Source organism: Triturus cristatus, chromosome 3_2, assembly GCF_964204655.1.
Source record: "Triturus cristatus chromosome 3_2, aTriCri1.1, whole genome shotgun sequence".
Lineage (NCBI taxonomy): Eukaryota > Metazoa > Chordata > Amphibia > Caudata > Salamandridae > Triturus > Triturus cristatus.
In genome coordinates this window covers 651,943,668-651,969,868 of record NC_140584.1, presented here as the reverse complement: position 1 = coordinate 651,969,868, position 26,201 = coordinate 651,943,668, and the positions used below count along the sequence as shown (strand labels likewise).

The 26,201-nt window shown below is 46.5% G+C and overlaps 1 protein-coding gene across 2 annotated transcripts in view; it reads left to right on the top strand.

Moving 5' to 3' along the window:
* The window catches only part of RPE (ribulose-5-phosphate-3-epimerase), a 185,420-nt gene that overhangs the window by 90,736 nt on the left and 68,483 nt on the right, over positions 1 to 26,201 (top strand). For both annotated transcript variants that reach the window (XM_085648597.1, XM_085648596.1), the window contains 2 exons: positions 1,621 to 1,755; positions 25,847 to 25,933. In XM_085648597.1, the coding sequence (XP_085504723.1) occupies positions 1,621 to 1,755; positions 25,847 to 25,933 (222 nt within the window). The remainder of the gene's footprint in view (positions 1 to 1,620; positions 1,756 to 25,846; positions 25,934 to 26,201) is intronic.

Below are 26,201 nucleotides of genomic sequence, written 5' to 3'. Positions count from 1 at the left end.
GGACCTCTTGCCACTTCCTCCCCACCCAATATCCTTTTTGTGTCAGGGAGGCCCCTGCTTTTCTTTTCACTGTGCAGCTATTGAAAGTTTTGCGGAACCTTTATTTCACTCCTACTCTACCCAAGTGCTGGTTCATTGGCTCCTTAAATACAGAAGGTACAAAGTAAGCGAACAACTCGGACTGAAACACAGCATTGGGTGCATGGCAGACTGCAGACAAACACTATGCTAACAGAAGCCAGTTTTGACTGCCCAGGAGATAGTGATAGGGATATAAAGTCTTCGGTTCCCCACCCCAAGGCCAGCCAGACAGCCGTTTGGACCATTCGCCGGGCAACCGTACCACTCGAAGCATTTTGCCACTGTAATACATTGCAAAAGTTGCTTGAAAGCAGTTCTGTTTTATATTTGATGTGGAAGGAACCATTAAAATGCAATTTATAATCTATGTTAAACAAAACCTGGCGTCCGAGAAGCATTCCACTGGAGGGTGGCTAGAAGGATTGAACTTTTTAATTTTAACTTCAAGTTGGCTATTCATGGTTAAAATGGCAGTACTCCAGAGTATGTTTGCGTTTATCAATATCCCCTTCATATGGATTACAGCTTTCTTCAACAGATCTGAAACTCTGAGGATGAAAATTGGTGTGGGCGAATAAACATCTGGTGATTGGACCCATTTAAAAATGAGGTTTAGCAGTTTTGGATTAATATTGATGTTTTGCCATGGCACAGCAGATGTAAACTCGGTTATCCGAATAGAGATGCTGCGGGTTCAAGTCCTTGTTATTGGTACATAAGTGGCTTATCTGAGCATGTGGTGCAAGGCTTAAGGCTGGGACCGGAGATACTAACCCGGGGAAACCCTCCCTTGAAGACGGAGCGTATGGTTGATCCCTCATAGGCCCTGAGGATTCTGAAACTGTATTTCGAGCTGTAAAGAGGCTAGGTTTTGCAATTTAGGCTTTGGTACTTCATGTGAGTAGAGCTGCTTATGCGGCTTGTAGGTTGCCTCTGTGATGATAGTATTTAGATATGAGGAAGTTTAGGCAATATTCCCCTCCCTTCCCTGGTCGGGTAAAATTCCTAAAGCAGCTTAGTTTAGTGCAGTGTTAGATTAAGTACTGGAGGATGTAGGCTTCTTCATCAGTTGCTTCAGTAGAGGCAGTGTCAGGAATCCAGTCATGTCACAGATCAATGGGCAAAAGATCTGGGCTGTATGGCAAAAGAGAACAGTTGGAATCGCTACTTCCTAGGCTTGTAATTTCTAAGATAAAAGCTGATCCATTATAGGAAATTAACAAGAACAATTGAATAATAAAGAGCTGAGGTGTGATGCAGGCATCGTTTATCTGTTTATCTGCGCCCACTTAAATCTGCTGGCAGAATAAACAGTACAATAGTGATAACACTATCTGTGGCGCTCTCAATCCTCCAACATTCTGCGCAGAAGTTTAATTTAAGAGGTTTCACTCTGCACTCCTACCCTCCACGTGCAATGTGAATTGACACAAGTTCCTTTAGTATCCTCATAGCTTCTTTATGCTGGCTGAGCTGAATGTGAGATTTAATTTTATTTCCGGTTACTGCTCTGATGTCTCTGAATGTGTTCATTTGCAGGTGGGCCTTGGCATAAAGCCAGGTACGACAGTAGAGTACCTAGCCCCATGGGCCAGTCAGGTTGATATGGCTTTGGTTATGACTGTTGAACCGGGCTTTGGAGGCCAAAAGTTCATGGAAGACATGATGCCAAAGGTATGTTTGAAAATTATATTTTTAACGTGTGTTCTCTCTGACCGGTCTCAGTTGCCATCCTTTTTCATTTATAAACAATGTGACTTTGCAGCTGAATTTGTAGTGATTTCCCTTCTGGGCCCACTTTGGTTCTCCTTTAGTTTGCGTTTTACACATTTTAGGCTGCCTCTGCTCGCTCTGCATAGCTACATATAACACATTTATTTTTGTGACTGTATTTTCAGAATACGCTGTACATATTGTTTGTTTTTTAGGGACTTTTCTTGCAATTTTGTTTACACATTTTGTACAAGGTTGCTGGGAATACATAACATAGTGTAGTGTTTTCTTTGCTCGTTCGGCAACAGTCCCTGATGTTTACACATACACGGCCGCACAGCTGCATCTCCAGCACAGTATCATATAAACTGTGTCCTGTCCTCCTGGGGGCCAGAGAGGAGAATTCCGCTGGAGACGGCTGTTCTGGAATGACAGCAGTGCCGGACCTGCAGCCCTGCATAAATTAAGTTCACACTCATGATGCATACACCAGGTATGAGGTCCTATGCCAATACCAGAGATTGTGCAAATATTTCCCTATGCTCGCATAGTAAGGGTAGACCCTAGACCAATAAATAAATTGCCATGATTGGGAAGTTTGTCCTTTACGGTCTGTTAGTAATGCTAATTACTTTGTTTAGTTGTATCTGCCTAATGATTGCAACACATTTGCTTCATAATTGACTACAATAGTTTCAGTACATATATGGTCAACTTTCTTTGCGTCTTTCTTATGATTATTACGGACATGCACGAGTGAGTAACGAAAGGGAAGGATGTTTCCAAGGTTTCCTTGGAGATTAGAGGGTCTTGAGTTTGGCGAAAGCACCTGTTGCTCTGGGAAGGTTTGCAGTTCAGGTGAGGCACTGTGAGCTAGCCAGGTGTTGTAATGGATAAAAAGTCCATGTAGTCGTAGAATAGGTTTGGAGAAGATGAATTTATTATACATTAAGGTAAGTTCCAGTTAAGTTGGTAAGTTAGTAGATGACAGTAATTAGCCCTACCAGGAGCAGCCTCCCTGCTGCTCAGCCTGCACACTCCAACGGACACTCCGCACATCACCAGGCACCCATGCATTCTGTGACATCACCAAGCATTCAACATTCTACTTATCACCAAGCACTCCAACTGTCACACTGGCTGAGCAGTAGGGAAGGTGAGCTAAGGAAAAGGTATGGCAACACTTAAGTCCCAATACCAGGATTGGGCCAACAGGCGCTGATGTTGTAGAGAGACTCCGTCCCAACACTCTGACGTCCTATTGTCTAAACACACCGTTTTGCTTACCAGCATTATCCATGCAACAGATTCCATGCAGTCGATGTCACTATTTCTGTTGCATATACAAGTGGAATGAGCATTGATAAAAAAGGACTTTTATACTGGACAGTATTTTAACTAGCATGAGAATGAACAATCGATCTGGGATATGAATAACTCCACTTCCCAGTCATCATATTGTGAGTAATTTCCCTACTCTAGCAATTGAAGGACTTGATTTAATCCAGTAATTTAGGGTTTCAATGTTTAATCGTATGTTCTTTAATTGATGGCTATAAGACTGCCTACATTTGAAAAGCTGATTTCCATCTGTTACAAAATCCATACAGCACTTATGGGTCAGTATGATTCCAGCTAGGGAATCATCAGTTCTGAAGACCCATCAGGTAGGCATCGGCATTATGATCATGTTGAAATTCTTCAATCTCCTTTACACTTTTGGCTAGAACTTAACAGGAGTGGAAGTAGTCAAGCGGATGAAAACATCGAGGCTTGTTACTCCGTCTTGGAACCCTCAGAACCTAGGTAAAAAATGAAATGCAAAACAAATTAACCTATTCTCCACATCTGCATGTCAACCAGAGGTCATACAGAGCACAAGGTACCACAGCAAGTAGACAAAGCATCAAGGAAACAAATGGGAACATACCCACAGTAATAAACCATCCCTAAAGATATATACTTATTCCATACGTTGGTGAAGAGAAAAGCCTTGACAAAACTTTTGCCCCTTTACAATTCGGGAGGGGAAAGGTCTCGTAGAGCCTCGGGCGGGAATAATACTCGCTCCGCATCCTTAATAGAATTGAAACTTTCCGTCATGATTACTAGGACATTTTTCATCCTATGTCAGGACTGGAGGTGAGGCTTATGCTTGTTCTAAGCTTATCAACCACCAATGACGCCATATTCACGACTGGTTTAAAATTGAATCTTTTAAACATAGAATCCGAAGACCAGTCTGTCACTTTTAAAATATCTTCCAATCTGGTGCCCAGTGAAAAAGCTTTAGAAGCCATTGCACCTCTCACTGAATGAGCGTCAAATTGCGAGGTATTTATACCCGCTTCTTGCATCACCCATCTAGTCCAACGGGCTATGGTTGGTGGCGAGACCGCTTTGAAAGGCTTCCGTAAGGAAATCAACAACTGATGCTCCCCAGGAGTACGAGTCTCTCCTGTCATACTTTCGTATTCTTTAAGACCGCGAACTATGCACAGCTTTGGGGATTTATCGAACTCCGGATTGGACACTATTCTAGAATCTGACTTTGTCTGGTGCATAATGTGAAAAGTGACACATTCGGGGGTAAAACGCTGTCTAAAATGTACAGCGCTCTGACATCAGACACTCGACGGCAAGATATCTAGCATAAAAGCATAGCTAGCTTAGCCGAAAGCTCCTTGCGTGATACACCTTTTCCAATCTTGGCAACCCAATAGAAATGTAACACCCTATTAACATCCTAAAGTGAGGAGTACCAAGGCTCCGGAGGAAGTGAAAGACTAATCCCCCGCAACAATTTGCAAACCAGGGGGTGTTTTCCCAACGGGGGCTCCCGAAACCGGGAGGTGTCCGGCTGAAATTGCTGATCTGTAGGAGTTGATAGTCCGGTATGCTAGTCCCTGCGACGCCAGGGAGGCTAAGAAATTCATAATGGCTACCACTTCGCACCCCACGGGATCCTGGTCGTTCCGAAGACACCAACCGACCCATCTGGCCCATGCTGATTTATAGCGCTTGTTAGTGCTATCAGCCCAAGCCGCTCCCAGTAGTGTTTGAGCATCTGCCGATAGGCCAGAGACTCTCCAGCGATGCCCAAAATCCGTTAGGCTACTAAGGGCATCTGTCCTTGCTGGATTAGAGGGTGTGGTCACCCTGAGGATCTCTCAGGAGAAAAGGATCTCGGGGTAGAAGGATTGGAGAATCCCAGGAAAGTTCCTGTAGAACTTGAAACCACACTTGAGACCTCCAATACGGGGTGATCAAGACCACCCTCGCCCGTTGTCTGCGGACTTGAGTCGTGAGCCTCATGATCATGGCGAGCGGGGAGAAAAGCATACCCCATGTCCTTGGACCAATACTAAAGGAAAGCGCCTGTTGCCGCCCCCAGAGGACCCGGCTTCCAACTGAAAAACCGCAGAAGTTGGTGATCCAGCCTCGATGCAAAGAGGTCCACTGAGAACGGACCTCACTTGTTGTGGAGTTTCTAAAACAGTGGCGTATGTAGCTGCCAAAGGCTCATGTCCTTCCAACTCCTAGAGCACTAGTCCGCTATTACATTGGAGGCTCCCGGGAGGTATTCCGCCGTCACTGAGATGTTGTGGGATAAACAGAATGTCCAGAAATCTTTGGCTAGGTCCGCTAAGGCCTTGGACTTCGTTCCTCTTAGATGGTTGATGTATCGGACCGTTCGACACATTGTCCATCTTTAGTAGTACGGTGCTAGAGGCTTTCTCTTTCGTCCAACATTGGATCGCGAAGGATCCCGCCATCAGCTCTAGGCAGTTGATGTGGAGTTGACTTTCGTCGGCTGACCACTTTTGTCCAGTAAAAGAGTCCCTGCACCAGGCACCCCAGCCTGACTTGCTGGCGTCAGACTCTATCACCAAGTCTGATTTGCAACCAAATATAGCTCTGCCGTTCCAGGCATTCATATCGTCCAGCCACCATCAGATTTCCATGTGCACTTCCTTCGTCGGGGGAACTTGATCGGAGTTCTGTAGACCCCTGCGGAGGTGTGTGGCCCTCAGGCATTGTAACACTCTGTAATGGAGCGGACCTGGGAAAATCGCCTGAATCGAGGAGGCTAGGAGTCCCACCAGACGGGCAACCTGCCGCAGTGAGGTTGAGGAACGGTCTAAGACTCGTCTCCACTCCCTGCGGATCTTGGTAATTTTCCACGTGGGAAGACTCAAAGTGCGAGAGACAGAGTCCACGGTGAAACCCAGGAAGATCATCTGCTCGGAGGGCGTCAGGACTGATATTTTGGGATTGATTATGAAACCCAGGGTCTGGAGGAGGTCTACTGTCTCCTACAATTGATGTGATAGACGATGAGGGCATTGTTCCAACAGGCGAATGTCGTCCAGATATATAATGAGGCGAACGCCTTTTGCCCTTAACGTTTCCACCACCGGCTTGAGTACCAGGGTGCCGAGGACAGCGCGAAGGGGAGCGAGGCGAACTCGAACACCTGATCTTTCCACAGAAACTTTCGGAAGCGACAAGGAGGTGGGAAGATGGGGACCACCAAGTGCGCATCTTTTAGGTCCAATCTGACCATCCAATCGTCTGGTTGAAGGAGGTCCCGGAGCGGATGTATGCCCTCTATTTTGAAATGGCGATAGATCAGCCATTGGTTGAGTTCCTTTAAATTTATGACTGGACATTGTTCCCCGTCCGTCTTGTCGACCAGGAAGACATTGCTGAGGAATCCTCTGGGATGAAGGTGTGCGCAACCACCGCTCCCTTTTGCAGCGGATCCGCTACCTCCTGATCTATGAGGTCTGCCTGATCCTGTGCAAAAACCAGCGGTCGAGAGCAAGCCTCTTGCATAGGGGTACCGTAGAACTCTTATGTGAAAACCCTGTATGGTTTGAAGCACCCATGCGTCTGAGGTAATGGCCCTCCAATTGTGTTTGAAAGCTGCCAACCTGCCGCCCACCGTGTGGTGTGGAAGAGGAGAAAAGCTCACCTGAAGTAGGTCCGGATTAGCCTCTGGATGCTCCTCTGCCACCGTGGCCCCTGTAGACCCGACGGGACTGGAAAAAGTATTGGCGGCCGTGATCCTGGGTCTTCTTGCCGGTGCCTCATTGAGGGCGTTGTGTGTAGAAGCGGCCGGTCAAACGCCCTCTACCGCGACCGGCCCCGACAAAAACTCTCGGGTGGAAGACCTTTTTTATAGAGGATTGTGCCTGGTCTAATGACACCAAAAAGACCACCCTGCTCCATGGCACCTGCCTTGGACGGGGAGAGGTCTTCCAACTTGGGGTCAACCTTCAAAAGGGAGGAGCGCCTCCTTTCCGCAGAAAGGGCGCAGTTAGCGTTGCCTAAGAAAACAACCGCTCGCTGGGCCCAGTTCAAAACTCTTTCTGGGGAAAGTGGGGTACCTGCTGACTTAGCCTCTTCCGCCAACTCCAGGACTTTAGTGAGAGGGCCCGCTATGTCTAGGAGCTTGTTCTGACATAATTTCCAGGACCTATCAATCCCTTTCTTTGGGTCATGGATGTACTGTTGGAGGAAGTTTGCCATTCTGGGGTCAACCTCCGGGGTCATTGCTACTTTGCCCGGTAAGGCAGGGCACGTGCACTCTGCCCTGAGGCAAGTCCGTACCTCCTTGTCAAGGGGCTTGCGCAAGTGTCCGGCTACAAACGTCGCAACCTTAGGTGAGGGGGTCTACTCTGCAGACCGGGGGTGGATCAGGTCCTCAGGGACCAACATGCCCGAGTCATCGTCCTTGGCTGTATCAGGACTATGGGACTCAACGGGGCACCACGGTCTAGATGGGCCTGCCTCATCCGAGGCTCTGGGACCTCGGGGAGAGTATTTTGGAAACCCCCATCTGGCCAGAAACGCTCTTTTAAGGCGCTTAAACACACCAAGGTACATGCCTGATAAGCTTTTGTGCTTTTGGGTACGCTGAGCCTGGCACGCGTATGCGAATTGCATGATGCGGTGCTCGAAAGGTCCTATGGCGCGCGGGAGAGAGATTTTTTATTTTATTTAAACGCTCTAAGCGTTAGTGATAATACACTATTTAGCTAATAGAAAACCCCCCCCAAACGCTCTAAGCGTTATTGATAATACACTAGGTTTTGGGCACCCCTGCAGTCTGCTAGCTATGTGGCCTGAAGGGGTGACTCACCCTGTTGTCAGAACGGGTATCAAATTCTCTGGGCCCGCCCCTGTGTAGCGCTCCCCACCGCTAACACAAACTCCAAATGAGGGAGGAAACTTGCCTTACAGCGTTAGATACTGACCCTCTGATTACGGGCGTAAGGGGAGACCTGCACATTACAGATCTGCGGGAGCAGGCGTCAGGGCTTCCAAGGGAGTGAGGTGGCGGGGTGGATATGCGTGTTTCGATGGTTCCGCCGCTCAGGAATGCGACGTGAACCAACGAGACACGCGTGCCCCTAGCGATGCAGTTACGCACCGCGCCTTCACCTCAAGCGGGCCGCGAGTGGAGCGAAAAGGCTCCCACGGTCCCGAAATGGCATAACCACACTAAAAAGCAAGGGGAATAGAAACCAGATATTTCATAATTTTAAGCACTACGCAGGAAGGGCAAGACCAACACCTGACGAAAATTAAACAATGTTAAAGAAGCAAGCGCACTCGCGCACATACATCGTTTATCAAAGCGCAACGTTCATTAACAACAAATCCTACATTAGGGGTTAATAATAGCAAAATATCCCTCGCCCTGACAAGCGAGAGGAACGAGACTTCTCTCTGCCGGAGAGCAGGTAGGAATGGGGTTGGCAGCAGCAGCACGCCCTCGTAGCCCATAGGAACTGCTGATTGGTAGATTGTGTGACCCTTGAACTGAAGGGATTATGGGACTTGAAGTTTTTTGTTAAGTTGAAGCTGCTTGAGTATGGATAATAAAGTTGAGCATAATTCTTGCCTCCGCGTCCTTAATAGAATTGAAACTTTCCGTCATGATTACTAGGACATTTTTCATTCTATTGCAAACACTGGACTTTATGTACTGTAACGCTGTTCTCCAACAAATTGTATACTGATCTATACCTTACCCTGTAGTGTGCATATATTTTCTACTTTGTGTCGCTCCTTTTGTTTTTCCTTACCTATACTTTTGAAAATAAAAACTGCTTGAACACAAAAGAGTCTTGGCCCTGTCTATGTTCAAATTCTGTAAACAGAAGTGAGTTTTTGAATATTTTTTTGGGACGTTTCATCTGCTTGACGCCTTCCACTCCTGTTAAGTTCTAGCCAAAAGTGTAAAGGAGACTGAAGAATTTCAACATGATCATAATGCCGATGCCTACCTAATGGGCCTTCAGATCTGATGATTCCCTAGCTGGAATCATACTGACCCATAAGTCCTGTATGGATTTTGTAACCGATGGAAATAAGCTTTTCAAATATAGGTAGTCTTATAGCTATCAATTAAAGAACATACGATTAAACATTAAAACCATAAATTACTTGATTAAATCAAGTCCTTCAATTGCTAGTGTAGGGAATTTACTCTCAATATGATGACCGGGAAGTGGAGTTATTCATATCCCAGATCGATTGTTCATTCTCATGCTAGTTAAAATACTGTCCAGGATAAAAGTCCTTTTTTCTCCGTGCTCATTCCAATTATATATGCAACAGAAATAGTGACATCGACTGCATGCAATCTGTTGCATGGATTTTGCTGGTAAGCAAATGGTGTGTTTAGACAATAGGACGTCCGAGTGCAGGGACGGAGCCTCTCTACATCAGCGCCTGTCGGCCCAAACCTGGTATTGTGACTTAAGTGTTGCCATACCTTTTCCTTCATTTTCTCGTAGGGTCTGAGGGTTCCAAGACGGAGTAACAAGCCTCGATGTTTTCAAGGTCAGAGTCAAGAAAGAGGAATGGGGCAGCACGCCCTCGTAGCCCATAGGAACTGCTGATTGGTGGATTATGTGTGACCCTTGAACTTGAAGTTTTTAGTTAAGTTGAAGCTGCTGGAGTAAGTTGAGCATAATCCTCTCCTCCGGTCCTGACATGGAAATGAGATTTATGCCTTTTTTGGTTGTTTGTAATGGAAAATAATAAATATTTTGGTGCAAAAAACAAACAAACAAACATTGTGTCCCTGTTTAGTCACAATTACATAAGGAATGGCGTCTTACCCTAAACCATGGGAGATCTGGATTCCAGATTGGAAAGATTATCGCAGTGAAGAAGATTGCAAGATCTGACAAGTTCTGAAGCACATATTTTTTCCGAACACTGACAATCTGGTGCACAAATCGTAACACACTTACATGCCATACCATCTTGTCACTCACATAGAAGCGGGTTTATGCTAGAGTTCTACCTGCCTGCAGGGACCACTGGGCAGTCAGTGAGTTCGCAGTGGAGATGGAACTTCTGGCGGCGCCACAACCCCCCACCACTTCAGAGCAACATGGTACAGTTACAGCACAGCAACTTGATAAGATGCTCGCTGTTTTAAATGAGGCTCTGGGACCTAACCAGGTGGGCCTTGAGCACTATAGAAAACCACAACAAAAAACAGCCTGCAATGGCGCCCGTTACTGGTGCCTGCCTGCCTACGTACAAAGCCAACCAAAGCACTAAAAGATAAATACCTACTTAAAGATTGAAGGGCCTGATGTACCAAAGTGTATTTTAATTTCTGTGTAAATGGGGGAAAAAAACATTCAGTCCATTTTTTTTTTCTGCAGCACTCTGGTATCTATAACCTAATTGAACCATGGGGTTGGAGCTGACACGCAAACCTTTGCAGAAGGCAAGTGAACATTGCTAGATTTCAACACTACGCAACCGAGTTGAATATATTTTGTTAAAGTCCAAATGGGTTTCTACGCACAGGCAAGGTTACTGCAAATTGGCACCTCACTTTCCTATGCGCCTAGCTTAAAGTTTGGACATTGCTTGACGCAAAGTGGTACCCTTGGACCTGCACAATAATAATGTGCCTGTCTGCATTGTTAATGCAGGTGGGTGTGGATGCAACCAAATGGGTGATCTATAAGGGCCTGTTAAGAGAATGTGAAGCTCAAAGCCTCTAAGGGTTAGGTTAGTATCACGGTTAGGTTAGGGCTTCTTAATTCCTTCTGAGGACAAGCAGCTGGAGACTTATGGTGGTTAGAGAGCTGGATGAGGTCAGCTGTCAAAAGGCAGATTTCCATTCTAGGATTGTCTGCGTATTGGCTGGAGGTGTCTCAGGACTAACTCATGGCTGGCACAGTTATAGGCCAGATTCCTAAAGGGTGGCTGAGATAATGAGGGAGCTAGATAAGACCGTCCCTGCAAGATGGTCTATGATGGTGAGCTGAAGATGACTGGGTGCAGGCTGAGGGAGACTCTCGGGCCAGCAGACAACTACACAGCATGACTGCGTGCTCAGGAGGGGTGACAGAAGATCTGAGGATGACAGAGAACCAATGTACTAGCCTCTGCCCTCACCCTGCCACCTGCACATTTTGCTGGAGGCAAGAAGACAAGGAGTATATGCACCCGGAGGGGAGGAATGGCTCCATAGAGGCCAATTTGCCCAATATGCTTGCTAACAATGTTGGGGTTGACTTCAGGGATACAGGCGAGCTTGAGGTACTGCTCTCTAGACTAGATTATTTGTCACACTTTACATCTAATATGTAGAAAGCAGTGCTGTGCGCAGGTTTGAACTGCCCTCTGAATTTAGCCATGAAAAAAACAACCACAAATTCTAAAGCTCTCTGCTGGTTATGTTTGTCAAAGTGGAAGGGGCATTTGAAAATGTGAAATCCATTGGTGTAGGGTGTATGGAAGGGGTACTGGTGTGGTCTCCTATTTGTTGTATGGGGAAAATATACTCCTTGCAGCTTATCTATGGAACACCCAATTGGTATATGGAGACTCGATAACAAAATATTTGGGAAGGGCAGCGTTTGCACAGTGCATGTGCAAAAGTGGATAGAGCGGGTACAGTGTTCTTTGGACCACTAAGTGGAAGGTTGAGAGTAGGCATATATTGATTTCCATATTTGGAAAGGGGCTCTATCTGTAGCGCAGAGGGAGCATGTGGACTGACCAAAGAGTGCCAAAGCGTATGTCACGATTAAGGGGATCAGAAGGGCAATGTAGTGAAGGAAAGTGTCTGGACAGCCGTAGACCAAAACGGGTGGATGTTTGATAGTCTTTCCAGGGGTTTTTATAGCGTCTCTAGGCGGAGTGTCTCCAGCAGTTGTCTGAATGATCATGCGCTGGGAGGCTTCGGGTTATGTAAGTTATCAGGCATGGGTTGCAGAGCATAATTGCAGGGTGGGAGTGTGGGGTGACATACTACCATTGTGAAAGAGCTAACTCAATCCCTTTCATGCCAAGGGATCTCTTTTGTGATGCATGCAGTGCGGAAACGTACACCCCCCACCCCAACTCAAGACTGTTTTTATTAAGACTCCCAGTTTTCCATTTTTACACATGGATCTGTCTGCTTTTATCTTTAAAAGTGGAAAAATACTTAAAACCGGATGGAATTTTGTAAAATATTGGCCTGTATTAACATACATTTCTAGTATGTGCGTGTGAAGGTATGATATATTTGGCTGCTTAGTTTGCTAATACACAACAATTATCAGGGTATGAGTGCACGTTTATCAGTTAAATAAATGTGGATATGTCCAATTGTATAACCTCATTTGTTCACAAAACGAAAGTGGAAAAAATACCAATAAGACTGCCAAAAAATAAATACGGATAAATACAGACTGAAATGTTTAAAAAAAAAAAATAATACTATAAACCCGGGAGTCCTATTCAAGATGCATAATTAGAGTGGCATTGTGTGGAATTCTCGTTTTTTTTAGATTCTCCCACAGCAACCACTCGATTTCAAAAAGGAGCTAATATTTAGTTTTCAAATTTCTACTGAAGACACAGTACAGTTATTACTCTTGCACTGTTGAATATGCATTATAAGGTCAGAATGCATTCTTTAGGTCACTGGTGTGACACATTTTCTGATGGGTTTCAATAAAGGAAGGGAATCAGCTATATTATGACTTGTTATTTAAAAAAAAAAAGAAACCTCGATTCCAGGGGCTGGGGGATTGTTTAACTATTATAAAAGTGTGTTTTATATCAAGTCTTTATCCAACGTACTTTATATAGACTATACGTGTTTGAGCTCATTAACATGGTGATTGCACTAAATGAAAAGCAAAGTTTACCAAGCCAGATCTGGCCTAAGCAGTACCTAAGTAGTTAAGCTCTAGTACAGGCCCACAATCAAAGCTAAAATCCAAAAGATGAGATGGGGGGGGGGGGAGAGAAATCCGTTGTGTAAGGTGACCAGACGTCCATAATTAGCCTGGACAGTCTATTTTTCATGGACTGCCGTTGTCCAGACAAATTTTGCAAAAATAAATACATACTCCGGTTTAAAGAGAGGTGGGTGAGCAGCCACACTTTAATAGTGCTATGCAGGCTCATGTTACACTAGCCCTCCCATTACAAAGAAAGAGCTTATTTGATAAGGGTCTCCTGCTGTACTGTCTGGTCTCATTTACTGCAGCAGAGCAGGATTTAATGAGGGGCGAATTAACGTCCACAGAAGCGTTCTGCAGTCCATACAGTCAGAGTATGTGACTTCTATAAGGTGTACACTGCGAGTACCGATTTCTAGAAGAATGAAACCAGTTTTCAATGAATGGTACGAGGGTGGCGCCATTATGGAGCGAGTGTTGGCAGTGCACTGCGTGCCCTTGTGAATTTTACAGCCTGCACAAATCGCGGCAGTATGGGGCAAGAGCAGTCCTGCTGGTGTCAGTGCACTTGATGCCTTAAGGATGATGACATCTGCCATTTACTGCTGTTGGGATGCTGGTAGTCTGCAGCTTGTCTTTTCGGGATGGTAGCAGTCAGTACTATCCTGTTGAACAATCTAAGAAGAGGCGTAACCTTACTGCTGAGCAGGGTCCCCGCCAAGCCTGCACTGCCTTAGTCCCAACCCCGGCCCAGCTGAATTGCAAAGAGGCAAACCTCCCCCGCCCCCCGGGTTGCACGCCATTACCTGCTGTAGATTCCTTCCGTGATTTGGCTTCGTTTCAAAGGCCTCCGGAGTTTGCTGCAGTCCACTTTCCGCTGCTTCACCCTCCAACCCGGGGCTGCCCTCGCGCGCTGCCTGCACCGGGTTGGAGTCACATGGACCGAAAAGGAGATTTTATTTACTGTTTGAAACAAATAAATCAATATATAGGACCCTCGCTCATTCTCTAGTGCAGCCTCTACATGCTACGCGTAAACCCCAGCCAACATTATGATTGATCGCCGGCAAGACCACTAATCAGCAGCCACGGAGGAAAGGAGCACAACAAATGAAAGCATGGCTATCCAACTGGTGTAGAAACCTAGATGCAAATCATCTCAAGAAGGGGAATGAAAAGTGAAACGTACAAGTAGAAGAAAAACCAGATCTGCAATTCCTTCAGAAGCCTTAGATTCACAGACATAGACAAGCATTGGCAATGCAATAGGACTCGCATTTCCGCAAGACCTATTGCATTGAAGATGGGAGTGCGGGCGGGCACAAGCACGACTGGGAGTGTGTGGGAGGGGGGCGGAGGGTCCCAAGAAGTCACGAACTGCGGTAGGGAGGAACGGGAAGAAAGTAGTCTGTGCAGTAAAGGGGCCTGTAACCATGGAAGGATACAAATGACTGTCATGGTCAGGGACTAACACGCTTAAAACCAATCAAAAGGCAGCATTTATAACCTAAGCCAATGAAGAAGATGGGCCGGAGAGTGGGCAGAGCTTCCACAAAGCTTCCACATTATAGTGTATACTGCATGCCTCTCAAAGCGATGGCGGCGCATTCTTGCTGCAACGCTAGGCGAGACCTAAAAAGATGGATGCAAGAGAAATGCGGCAGAGCCAGTTATACAATGAGACCTGCACTCAAGGATAACTGATAATAGGAATTGGAGAAAATAACTGGAACCTCTTACGGGGCTTCGGAGAAGGACACTGACAGGGCAGGCAAAGGCAGTGGAAGACAGAACGAGCCCTGGGATGACTCAGATTGTCGCCTCACTGCCCAGGTATGCATTACTCGGACTTAAAAGAGCAAACACCAGGTCCAGAAAGTGGGTATCCTTGAGGGGAGCTTACAGCTAGCAACCCCATCGCAGGGACAGTCAGTGATAACAAAAGAAAGAATCATGTTAACACAGAGATGAATGCCCTGTGATATTCCTTATATATACAGAGCATGAAATTGGCTTGCATGAATATGCACAGAATTTTAATACTACCTCTGCAGTAACTACGACTGATGGCGTCGCCTATGATACATGTATGACAAAGAATGTGGTATTGGAATACAGGGGCTACTCCATGCACGCTCCCTTGCATGTTCAGTAATGCGCGTCCATGCTGCCGGTCTCCTTATCTTTGTGAGGCACAAGAATAAGTGCGGTTGTAGCAGGGTAGTGCTGTGGCGCTCTGCTAATGCAGAAACTCACAGTATAAACGATAAAGCAAGAGAGGCTACTGGCATAAAGGGGCACAGTGAAAATATTACATGCATAGATGTTGCCGATGTATGTAACACATTTTCTGCAGTTTGCGAATAACATACTTAGCTGTGTGGAGAACTACTGCATACCCAGGTGAGCAAAATAGACAAAACGCCATCAAGGTTGACATTTGATTCCAGAAATCTGATCCAAGGCAAGGAGGAGGAGACTGTTTTGGAGCATGTTGCCAATATGCCTTAAACGTGATATGTGTTTTTATAAAGCGCGCAACTGCTCAAGGGCATCTTGGCGCTAGCACTGTCAAGGTGAGACGTCCTGGAGAATTATAGATTGGAAAACAACCAGGTTTTGAATGCCTTCATGAATTGTAACAAATTGGTCTGAGGACCATCAGAAGGAGACGTAGATGGTAATCTAGGCACTTTAACCTACAGGATGGATAGAATGTCCGATTGGACAAGAATGCAAAAAGAGTAGTTATGATTGAAACAAGGATAACTGAGGTCGATGATGAGAATGTAACAAGGACGGCCCTATCTAAGTTGGAAAAGGCTTGCTGCAGTACAGGTCAAGAATGAATATGTAGAAGCAAACACACTGCACAATAACATAAGAATCATGGGGTGGCAGAAACGACAAAGGAAGGAAGCATGATTGTCTTACTGTGGCGCAAAACATTCTCTGAGATCTTTATAGCGGAGTGCGCTCATCAGTCCCTGCTCTGCGGCTGTTTTCTGGAGCCAGAATGCGCCCGATTATAGCCAGAATACTTAATTGCAGAAATCAAAACAAGTCTCTTAGGGAAGCACGTACATTAAAAACTCTTGCCTATTAATGCTCTGAGAACCCATTGCTCCCTGATTTCATGCAGCTAGTTCGGGAGGCCAGAACTTTTATGCCTGCTAAAAAGAAATCGTAAGCAATTGACATCAAATACAGTATGCTATACTCGGCCCGTCTAAGGGTTATACTGGAGGGCAGACCTCGCATCTTTAATGATTTCCAATCAGTGATGACCACCCTCAAAAATCAAGCTGCCACACGAAAATCGTATTATGATCCAGAGGAACCAAGATCTGAGAAATAGAGCCTCAACAAGCATGACTAAACCAGGCCAAACTAGATTTATGGTTCTTGTCTGATGGCAAATTTGTGAACAGACTATGATACATTATAATCCTTATATGGTGAGCATATAAGCATAAAAGGTTTTTGAAAATATACATATGTAGTGGTTTATCAGTAGATTGTGTGAAGGCGCTCACTGTATGGCCTAATCTAATATCAATATTGCACAAAACATCGCTGTAACTGCATAGCACACATGTTCAGAGCTCTACCTTAGAATTTGATGAAGATCGTGGCCCCTCTCAAGTAGGGTAGATAAGAATATTTAAACCGGAGCTGAGCCGCCAGACACCAGTATGAAATGCAGCCACCACTACCAATTGCAGTGGGTATGGGCCATACACAAACTGCTCTGAGTGTGCTTCACAATGTTAGACTTTTTTAGTTTGAGGGGGAAGATTTGGAGGGGGTGAGAGGGAAAGCTTACATTCACTGTTAGATGGGGATTGCGGTGTGGGAAGAGGCAGAAGGAGTCTTTGTTTACAAAGCTGATGAGAGAATTATACTGTGTGTGTGTGTATTTACATAACTGTGCTGAACTATTATGAACAGAGAATGATGCATATTGTTTAATTGTGGTGCTGAACCGTCGGAACTCATTAATGTTTAAGGCGATTTTTTTTTCTCTCTATTGTAAGTTGAAAGGGGCTGATCTTCCGGTTCTGTGCACTATTTTAAGAGATTAATACCTTTTCCCACAGAGGTGATAGGTGCAGTAGTATATTGCCTCAGCCGCTTTCTGTATAAAAATGACTCCTGGTTGATGCCTGGCGACGCAGAAACTGTTAGTTACTTACTAAAGATATAGTGCCATATGAGCAAATGTATGCACATTTGGTGCATACTTAACCATTCTCTGGTCATATTAGATCTAACAGTAAGTACCACATACTCAATCCAGGGATTTCTCTTGGCAGTTTCTATCAGACTCATTGTTAGACACTGTTTTAAGCACTGAACAACAGTGGCTGTTAATGAATATTTCTAGAAGAATGTGGGCTTAGGAGAATGGTTTTGAGCAGTGTGGGAGGCCTTTAAGGTCTTTATATGAGGAATGAGTATTTCCAAGCATGCAGGTGTACTGAGCAACAGACTGACCTGATTGGAGGAAGAAATAGCAAAACTCAGCTGAACATGTGTACTCCAAAAAAACAAAATTATCCTAGGGGAAATAATGGCTAAACTGGGAGAATGTCAAGGCTTGGCAAATAGGGAGGTCAAGCATACGGGAAAATATGCATTGGTAAGTGTATACGGGGAAGGGGAAATGCCGGTGTAGGAAGCTGGCTCTTTGTGCACACTATACCTTACTTTGGTATAGTATATAGATTCCACTGAATCCCCAAAGTCTTACAGAGTCTCAAGTAGATGATACTAAAAGCACCATTTGTGGTAGTGTGATCGAGCAGTTAGGCTTATCAGACGGCTTTATTAAGCATTTATTGTACACACTTGGGCAACAAATGATTGCGTTCGCACTCAAAGACTGAATCCAGACCAATTGTTTTGTATAAAAAGTTATTATTTGGGTATTTTATTTTCTAGAACCAAGAAATACTCAGTTGCCGGTAAGTTATACTTTTCAAAGTTGTAATACTTTCCAAAATGAAGTATGAATTGTTTTGCAAGGCAGAAGGAATGCTTTACAGACTTAGAATTACTTTTGTATTTGTCAATCTGAAATGGTAACACTGACAATGTCAAAGATAGACAGTTGTATGCTAGAATACAATGCAATCCTGTGAGATGAAAACAGTGTTATGAATTAACAGGTAAGTACTTGATTTACAATCTGTCTCTGGGGTTTTGGACTGACACTGGGCAAGGTTCAGTTTGAGTTAGGTACTGCACCATCAGCGGCACTGCAGCGGCTGGGTGCAGAGGTTACTGGCACCAATGTAAATCAATGGAGACTGAGGGGCACTTTGAAGAGCCACAGTTTTCAGGTAAATATTTGCGGTTTCATGGTACAGGCCCAGGGGTTAAGATCAGCACAGGGCTACAAGGCTCCATCAAAGCTACACCACCAGCTGCACAGGGGCAGCTGGGTGCGTGGTGCAAAATGAGTGTCCGCCAAACAATGCGTTTTAATGGGTAATCTCGGTTGCACAGAGACTGTAGACTCGGCCTAGGAGGCTGGCTGAAGGTGACCACCAGCTGGGCAAGTAAGTTGGAGGGCTGGAGGAGGTCAAGGCACCGTCAGTTGGGCTCCCCAAGGCCGGAGGGCTGAGGATGCAGGGGTACCTTTTGGTGTCGGATCTTCTTGGTCGGAGCCGGTCGCGGTCAGGAGAACCCTCAGTGTAGTCTGCAGGCGACTTCGGGGGAGACGAGTTAAGGATTGCTGGGGAGACTTCATAGGTAAGCCACTCGGGTCGGGGGCAGAGTGGGTAGGGGTCTTGGATCTACCTGTATCCGGAATCCTTGGTGTAGTTTCTTTTGGACAGGGCTGCTGTCCTCTGGAGATCTGGTCTTGGCTGAAGAGTGGCAGTCTCCCTGGGGTTCTTGGAAGTCGCTGGCTACGGGACAGGCGTCCTCTTCTTCGCAGGGTCTTTCAGCAGGAGAGAGGCCGGTAGGGCTGGGGCCAAATCAGTAGTTGTCTTCCTCACTACTGCACGGCGTCTTCTTCATCCTTCTCTTCTTGGGTCAGAGGAATCTGAGGATCAAGGGTGAATTTAGGGGTGTTACAGGTACTGGCAGATGGTAGCCAATGGCCTACTTGCATTTAGGGTGACTACACCCTTAGAATGTCCCCTCCCTCTGGGGAGGGGGCATCCCCCTAACCTGATTGGGTCAAATCCTTCCATTCAAGATGGAGGATTTCCTAAGGAGGGGGTCACCTCGGTCCAGGGCACCTTAGGGGTGGTCCTGGTGGAGAGGGGACACACCTCTCCTGACTACTAATTTTCCCACCCACCTTGCCACCAAATGTGCATCTTAGTCAAGCGGGTGGGCTTCTCCACTAGCTGGAGAGGCCCTGGCGAGCATATCAAAGGGCAGGAAGCCTTTGAGGCTCACCGCCCTGAATGCTTTTCCTGCTTGGTGATAGGTTTGAAGCACCTCCACCCCAAGCAGCCTTAGTCCCTGGTCCCTGACCCACAAGAGCACAAGGGCTCCCACCTCAGGGGGTCAGAAACATGTGGCAGGGTGGTGCAGGCCAGTCAGCTGGACACAAGGAAGTTGGTCATTTTTCAGGGGGCATCTCTAAGAGGCCCTCCGAGTGCATTTTGTAATAAATCCAACAATTACATGAGTGTGGGTTTAATATGCTGAGGAGATACCAAACTCCTAGCCCATGTACTCCAATATGGCTCCCCTGCACTTACAATGTCTGTGAATGGCACAGAAACTGTAGGGGCACATTGCTCGTGCAACTGTGCCCTCAACTGTGGATAGTGCACCCTGCCTTAGGGCTGGGACGCCTACTAGAGGGGGGGACTTACCTATACCACAGGCAGTGGTTGGTGGGCATGGCACACAGGGATGTGTGCTATGCCAACTCTGGTGTTTTGTTTACACCAGGGTTCTGCAACTGGTCGATCGCGAGCTACCGGTAGCTCACCGACCCTCTGGGAGTAGCTTGCGCCTGCTATCTAATTATTAAGATTTAATTCCGAGCATTTATTTTTTATCTGTTCATTGCCTTTTATGACTATCAGCCCTTGCCCACCCTCACCCAAACCAGCTGCCCAGATTAGCTAAACTGAGCTTAGCTGGGGCGGGGTAGGCCAAAAACATGACGTTCTTCTTGAAGTCACGCGCCACCTGCCTTTTCCATGCTGGCACGACGCATCATATTTGCCATTTTATCGTCCAAAAAAGCTGCGTAGGCCTGGTAAACGGGCCCCTGGCCTAGCAGCAGCATAGTCTGAAAAGCGGCTTAGTGCATGCAAGGTTTTTTGATTTTAATGTCGGCTGCCACTGCGCTTACATCTGCCTTAAGTATTAAAGCACGATGGCAGCTAACGTTAAGATCCAATGTCCTTGCAGATAGTGAGCTGCTAAAGCGGTTGCAGCTGATGTTAAAATGTAAAGCCCTTGCCAGCACTGATCTGATTTCACGGACTAAACCATGCTTTATATTTGCCTTTACCTAGTAGACCGTGAAAACTGTTCAGTGCATGCAAGGCCCTGTGATTCTAACATCGGCTGCCACTGTGCTTTACATCTTCCTTCAACAGTAAAGCACTGTGGCAGCTGATGTTGAAATCGAAGCGCCTTACATGCACTGACTGATTTCCCCCCCCCCCCCCCCCCCTCCCCCCCCAAACAGGCTCCTCACCTCTCTGTCCGGTCACTCCGTGTCTCGGTCTCCCACTCTTCCTTTATGCCTAGTCTCTAATTTGCTATAGCCGCTACAAAACAATTGGATTTGTTGGTTTATTTGATTGGAGGAACATTCACTGTTGTATCCCACATAGGACAGTGTGCAAGTGCTGTAGTCTTTTATTTTTTAGGAAGAGCTATTCTTCTCCTCTAAGCCCTACCTCACAAAACTGGGCCTTTAATAGGTAAAGCACACCTGTTCCTGAGGCTCCAATCACATGGTCATGGTTAGACCTTGTTATCTTAATTTTACTCTTATGAGCCTTTAATTTTCTGGTAAATAGTCAACTGGGTTGCGTGACCCTTCCTAGTGCAGGGCCAGGGATTACATCATTAGCCATAATAAGCAATGCACATTCTTTGTTCCTTGTGTAAAATATGTCAAGGGCTTGCTTGCTGCAGAAATTGTGTGTCCCACAGATAAGAATTCCTGCAGTATCACTTCATCTTTTCAACCTTTGATAAACAAAATGTGTACATTTCAACAAGATAATCACAGCTCACTTACACAAAGTGGACTCTAGGATTCTGAATATTTAAAATGCTACTCCGACTCCACACCAAAAATGGAAGAAGACAAGTAAAATAAATTCAAATATGCACTGGCAGCCCTCAACATTTTGAACAGGTGAAGCATCCTGGCTGGGACTGTGCACAGACCGATTCATGCACACGCATTCAGAACCTTTTTGAAGAGGTTGACACCTGTGAGCCGTAGGGGTATGTAGCGATTGTGTAGAGTGGGCAGGTGTACTGTTAGTGAATGGCTGTTGAGAAACTGGGGATGTAGTTAGCATAGGTCAGGATGCTGGCATCCTAAATCTGTGCAGTGCAGCACAAAGTGTGAGAACATAATTGAGTTAAATGAAAACTAGACTGCAAAGTAAGCCCTTGTAAAGTAATCTACAAACTAGGGTTTTGAGGGTAAAAAAGAGTGGAGTTTGATTATTACTGGAAGTAGAAGACTGGGCAGCGAGTGCAAGGCTTAGCAGACAGTATTTTGCTAAACAGTGAAGAACTATGCATTTTCTGAAAATGGACTTTGCAGAGTTGAAGCATGTGTTCTAGAACTGAGTGAAGTGCTTTATAGTGAAACTAGGGTCGCCACCTTCCCAAATACCGGCCATTTGGTGTTTTAATACTCTGCAAAGGCCCGGGCTTGAAAGAAAATCACATGCATTCATTTGTAACACAACTTTTCTCCCAAGTATTTTGTTCGAACCACAGTATGGGCTCTGAAGAAATTAGGCTTAAAGTCAATGAGGCAGGGCGTGGGTGGTGTCTCAGAAAAATGCGTGAGTTGCTTGGCCTTTAGTAGCTCAAGATGATTTTCACTGATTAGAATTAGCTCTCACCACAGAAAAGGTTGGAGACCCCTGAGCTGGAGTGAACATTTTGAACTTCTCCTTCTTGAGGAAAAAGTTGAGAGAGTGCAGGTCTAGGATGGAACAAAGGCTTCCGTGCTTCTTGAGCACCAGAAAGTAGTGGCAATAACAACCCCTAGCCACTTCTGCACTCTTCTATGGCTCCTTTGGCCAAAAGAGCTGTCTTTCCACCAGAGAAGAGATATGTTGTTCTTCATTAGCCTGTTGTAAGTAGGTGGCATGGAAGTAGGGGTAATCTCGAAAGGACAATCTGCAAAACGTATCTGTCTGATGTTACGGACTGCCAGTGGACAAGATGATCGAGAATCATGCCACCCACTGGGCACATGTGATGCAAAATGCATGGACTAGGAAGGTTTGGAGGCTGCGGCTGCTGGAGTGGTGGTGAACTGACTCGACCGCTGACCTCCCGACCCACTGGCGGTAGGAGCCTCATCCACGCTCATGCAGAAGCTGGTAAGCTTGGGTGCTGCGGTGGCTGGGCGGGTAAGGACACAGCTGCATACCCCTTCCTGTAGCCACGAAAGGCAGATTGAGAGCGACAAGGAGCCATGGAAAGGCCCAAGGACCTGGCTATTGCCCTGCTCTCCTTAAAGTACTTCAGCGCCAAATCCGCCTGGTCTCCAAAGAGACGGAAGCCATCAAAGGGCATGTCCATGAATGATGTCTATACATCCCCAGAAAAGCGAGTAGTCCTCAACCGGGAGTGGCATCACAGGGCCACTGTTAATTAAACCGCTCTGCCTAGTAAGTCAGTGGTGTCCAGTCCACATCAAATGTTGAACTTAACTGCGTCCCACCCATCGGTAACAGCCTGGGAGAGCACTGCCCGGGCCTCCTCTGGGTCTGTTGGCAGCAGCTGGGCAACCGTATCCCACAGAGTGTGAGAATAGTGGCCCAAAAGGCATGCAGTGTTCACCAACCACAATGACAGGCCAGTGGGAAAAAAACAGTTTGTGCTTAAAATGTCCAGCCTCTTGGATTCCTGATCCAGCAGCGCTGTTTGCAATGTGCCAGGATTTCATTGGAATGGGGAGGCATGGATCACCAAGCGCTCCAGAGTGGGGTGTTGGGTGAGAAAGTTTGGGTTCCCTGGAGTGGGGCAGTGGTGACCCGCAATCGCCTTGTTCACAGAAGCCCCTGTGCTGGGCTTTGAACCAAACTCAAGCAGACATCATTAAGTGTCTCATTGAAAGGAAGAAGTGGTTCTGATGGGGACACTACCGGGTGAAGCACTTCCATCGAGATATTAGTCTTGGCTGTCACCTAGGGCAAAATAAGTTCCAGGAAATCAGCTAACCTCCACACCACCATTGCAAACTAAGCTCCCTCCTCTGTAGCCAAAGTAGCCATTGTAGCTAGTATCTGAAGAAGTGTCCAGTCCACTGGCTTCACCCAGATCCTCACACCAGTCCATTTTTTCTTCTTAAGGCTGGTATTCCCCAGGGTCCAGCGACCACACCCATTCTTCCCTGAGTCCTAGCCTATGAGAAAAGTGCTCCGGCTTCAAGCTGGACGGCACAACTCCAGTCAACGCCGCGCCTCTGAGTCAGGGATGAGGATGTTGCCTCTGGGAGCGTCTGCCCCAGGATTGGTGCCAGAGAAGATAAAGGTTGAACGACCGGCACCGATCCTGATCCATCAGTGGATCCCTGGGAACCGATTGGTGCTGGAGCCACTGGCGTGAATCTAGGGCTCCCTCCTGAACCCACAGGTCTCCCAGGCGTACCAGAGAGAACGGGCCACCCAAATTTGAGGAGCATGGCCTCATAAAATTCTTTGTTTTTCAGGGTGGAGTCAGCCTAGGAGCTGGCTCAACCACGGAGTCAGGCTTAGAGAGGTGACACGCATCAACTTTTCCTTCTTTTGGGAGCAGGACTTACCCGAGTGGCTCGATGACTTGGAGTTTGACGACCTGCGGCTCTGCAACTGCTCCAGGTATCTTCCTCTCGACCAGGACCTAGAATGTTGCGGCTTCACACATTGAGCCGCAAGAAGCTTGAGGGTACACTCCCTCAAGACCTTCGAGTGCATTGCGCAGCTGTCAGAACAGACCTTCGGGTCATGGTCCTGTTGAAGGCACCAGAGGCAAAGAAGATGTGAGTCCGTCACCGACATCTGTCGGTGACTGGCTCCGCAGGGCTTGAAGCTGGCCTTTTTTAATGACATTCCTACCACACCTGGAGGTAAGACCTCAAAAGAGTTTGACAAAACATCAAAAAAAGCATTGTCAGAAAATGACTAAGGGGTAGCTCTTCCAGATCTGTGCTGAAAGGTGCGAAAATAAATGAACTGCGTGCCTGCGTGGCACCTATATAGGCGAATGACTCCACCTACTGGCGTGCAGGGGTTCTGCCCACGAACAAATTTCCGTATCCAGTCTGATGCCTGGTAGTAATTCAAAGGTAAGTAATCTGCGGCTAGAAGTCTCTATCAGATTAGCAGCCGCACTGGTGTATACCATGGCTAAAATACAATGCCTATAGCTCTTGCATAGGCAAAACATATTGGCTTTGTCAATGCTTTCCTCCTAAAGCGGGGGGAAAAAAAACAAATGACCCAGATACACGGTGAGTTTTGTTCCTGCACTTGGAACCCACTGAATTTTCCCTGCCTGTGGCAAATGCAAGCAGAGAAAATAAGTGAGGGTCACCCGACTTCATAAGGTGAGATGACTGTCACTGTGACTTCGGACCCTTGGAAGACACTGTCTGGTCAAAGTTTTATTTGGTGGGGTGACTAGCAGAGACTCTGCTGGGGTAAACACAGCACTTCCCTCACTAAAAACAGAGCCTATAAGCCACAATTTTAGAGGGGCAGGGTGGAATAAATGCCGGTTTACGGCAGTGTCCCCACTGTACCAAACTCACTATAAGGTCCTGCGTCCTTAAGGTGCACGAAAAGTAGCTTTCATTAAATTATATGAGATAATTTGCTAGGGATTGATTTAATAGCTGTAATAATGGTTTTCCTTACTAAGGGCCTGATTATGATGGCGGACAGACTTCTGTTTTCCTTCATTATCCCGGGGATGGGAACCGCCCGCCTATAAGGTGGTGGTCCCACATTTGACATTACAATGGCAGCTGCAAGTGCCATGTTTTCTATTGCGGCAGGTGCCACAATGGAAAAACTTAAAGTTTTGCATGTCCCTGCACCACGTGGCCGGCACCACGTGGTGCCTGCCACATGGTGCAGGGAAATGTAGGGCCATATGTGCCCCCCAAGTGCAAAATCGTACTGCCCCTGCTCAAGGGGGGCCTGCAAAGGGACCCCAAACTCCATCCCCGCCAGCCTTTCCATGGCTGGTGAGCCATCATGGAAAGACTGGTGTGGATCCAGCATCGTAATCCGACCGGCGGTGCTCGCTAGGCACCGCCACCATTCTGCGGATGCAGGCGGTCCTACAGGCAATTGGAAGGGTTGCTACTGTCGGACCCGTGGCGGTCGGGCTTTCCTGCCACCAGCACACTGCCCACCATCAAAATCTGGCGGGCGTAAAATGGCCTCACGATGGCTGTGACCCCGCCACCGACAGCCTGTCTATGGCGTGTTCACCGCCATCGTAATCGGCCCCAAAGTACTGTTCGACTTGGCTGTTGGCTATTAGAAGTTGTACTTTTGATGTGCTCTTAAATCGGTTTGAGTTGATATTTGGAGACAGGCATGTTTGTTTATACAGCACTTTGAGAACTTACTCATGGTTTCCCTGGTGCTACCTAGGTTCAGTGGCTGAGGACGCAGTTCCCGTCTTTGGATATTGAGGTGGACGGCGGCGTGGGACCTGATAACATTCACAAGTGTGCAGAGGTAAGAAATGGGCTTAATCCTTTCCTAAATAAAACTTCATAGCTTGGTGATGAAAAAAGGGAATAATGTAGTATCAGTCGTTCTGAAGCAAGTGCTGCTTTATGCAGAATAGCAGCACCTTCCTCACATAAAAGGAGGGGGTGAAATGAGCACTAGCTGGGTAAGAGAACATAGCAAGTTGCATGCTACGAAAGGCTGAAAACGGAGCATCAAGCGTGGGATGTTCTTTAATAAAACTCATGGAAAACTAAGTGATTGAATAAGTAAT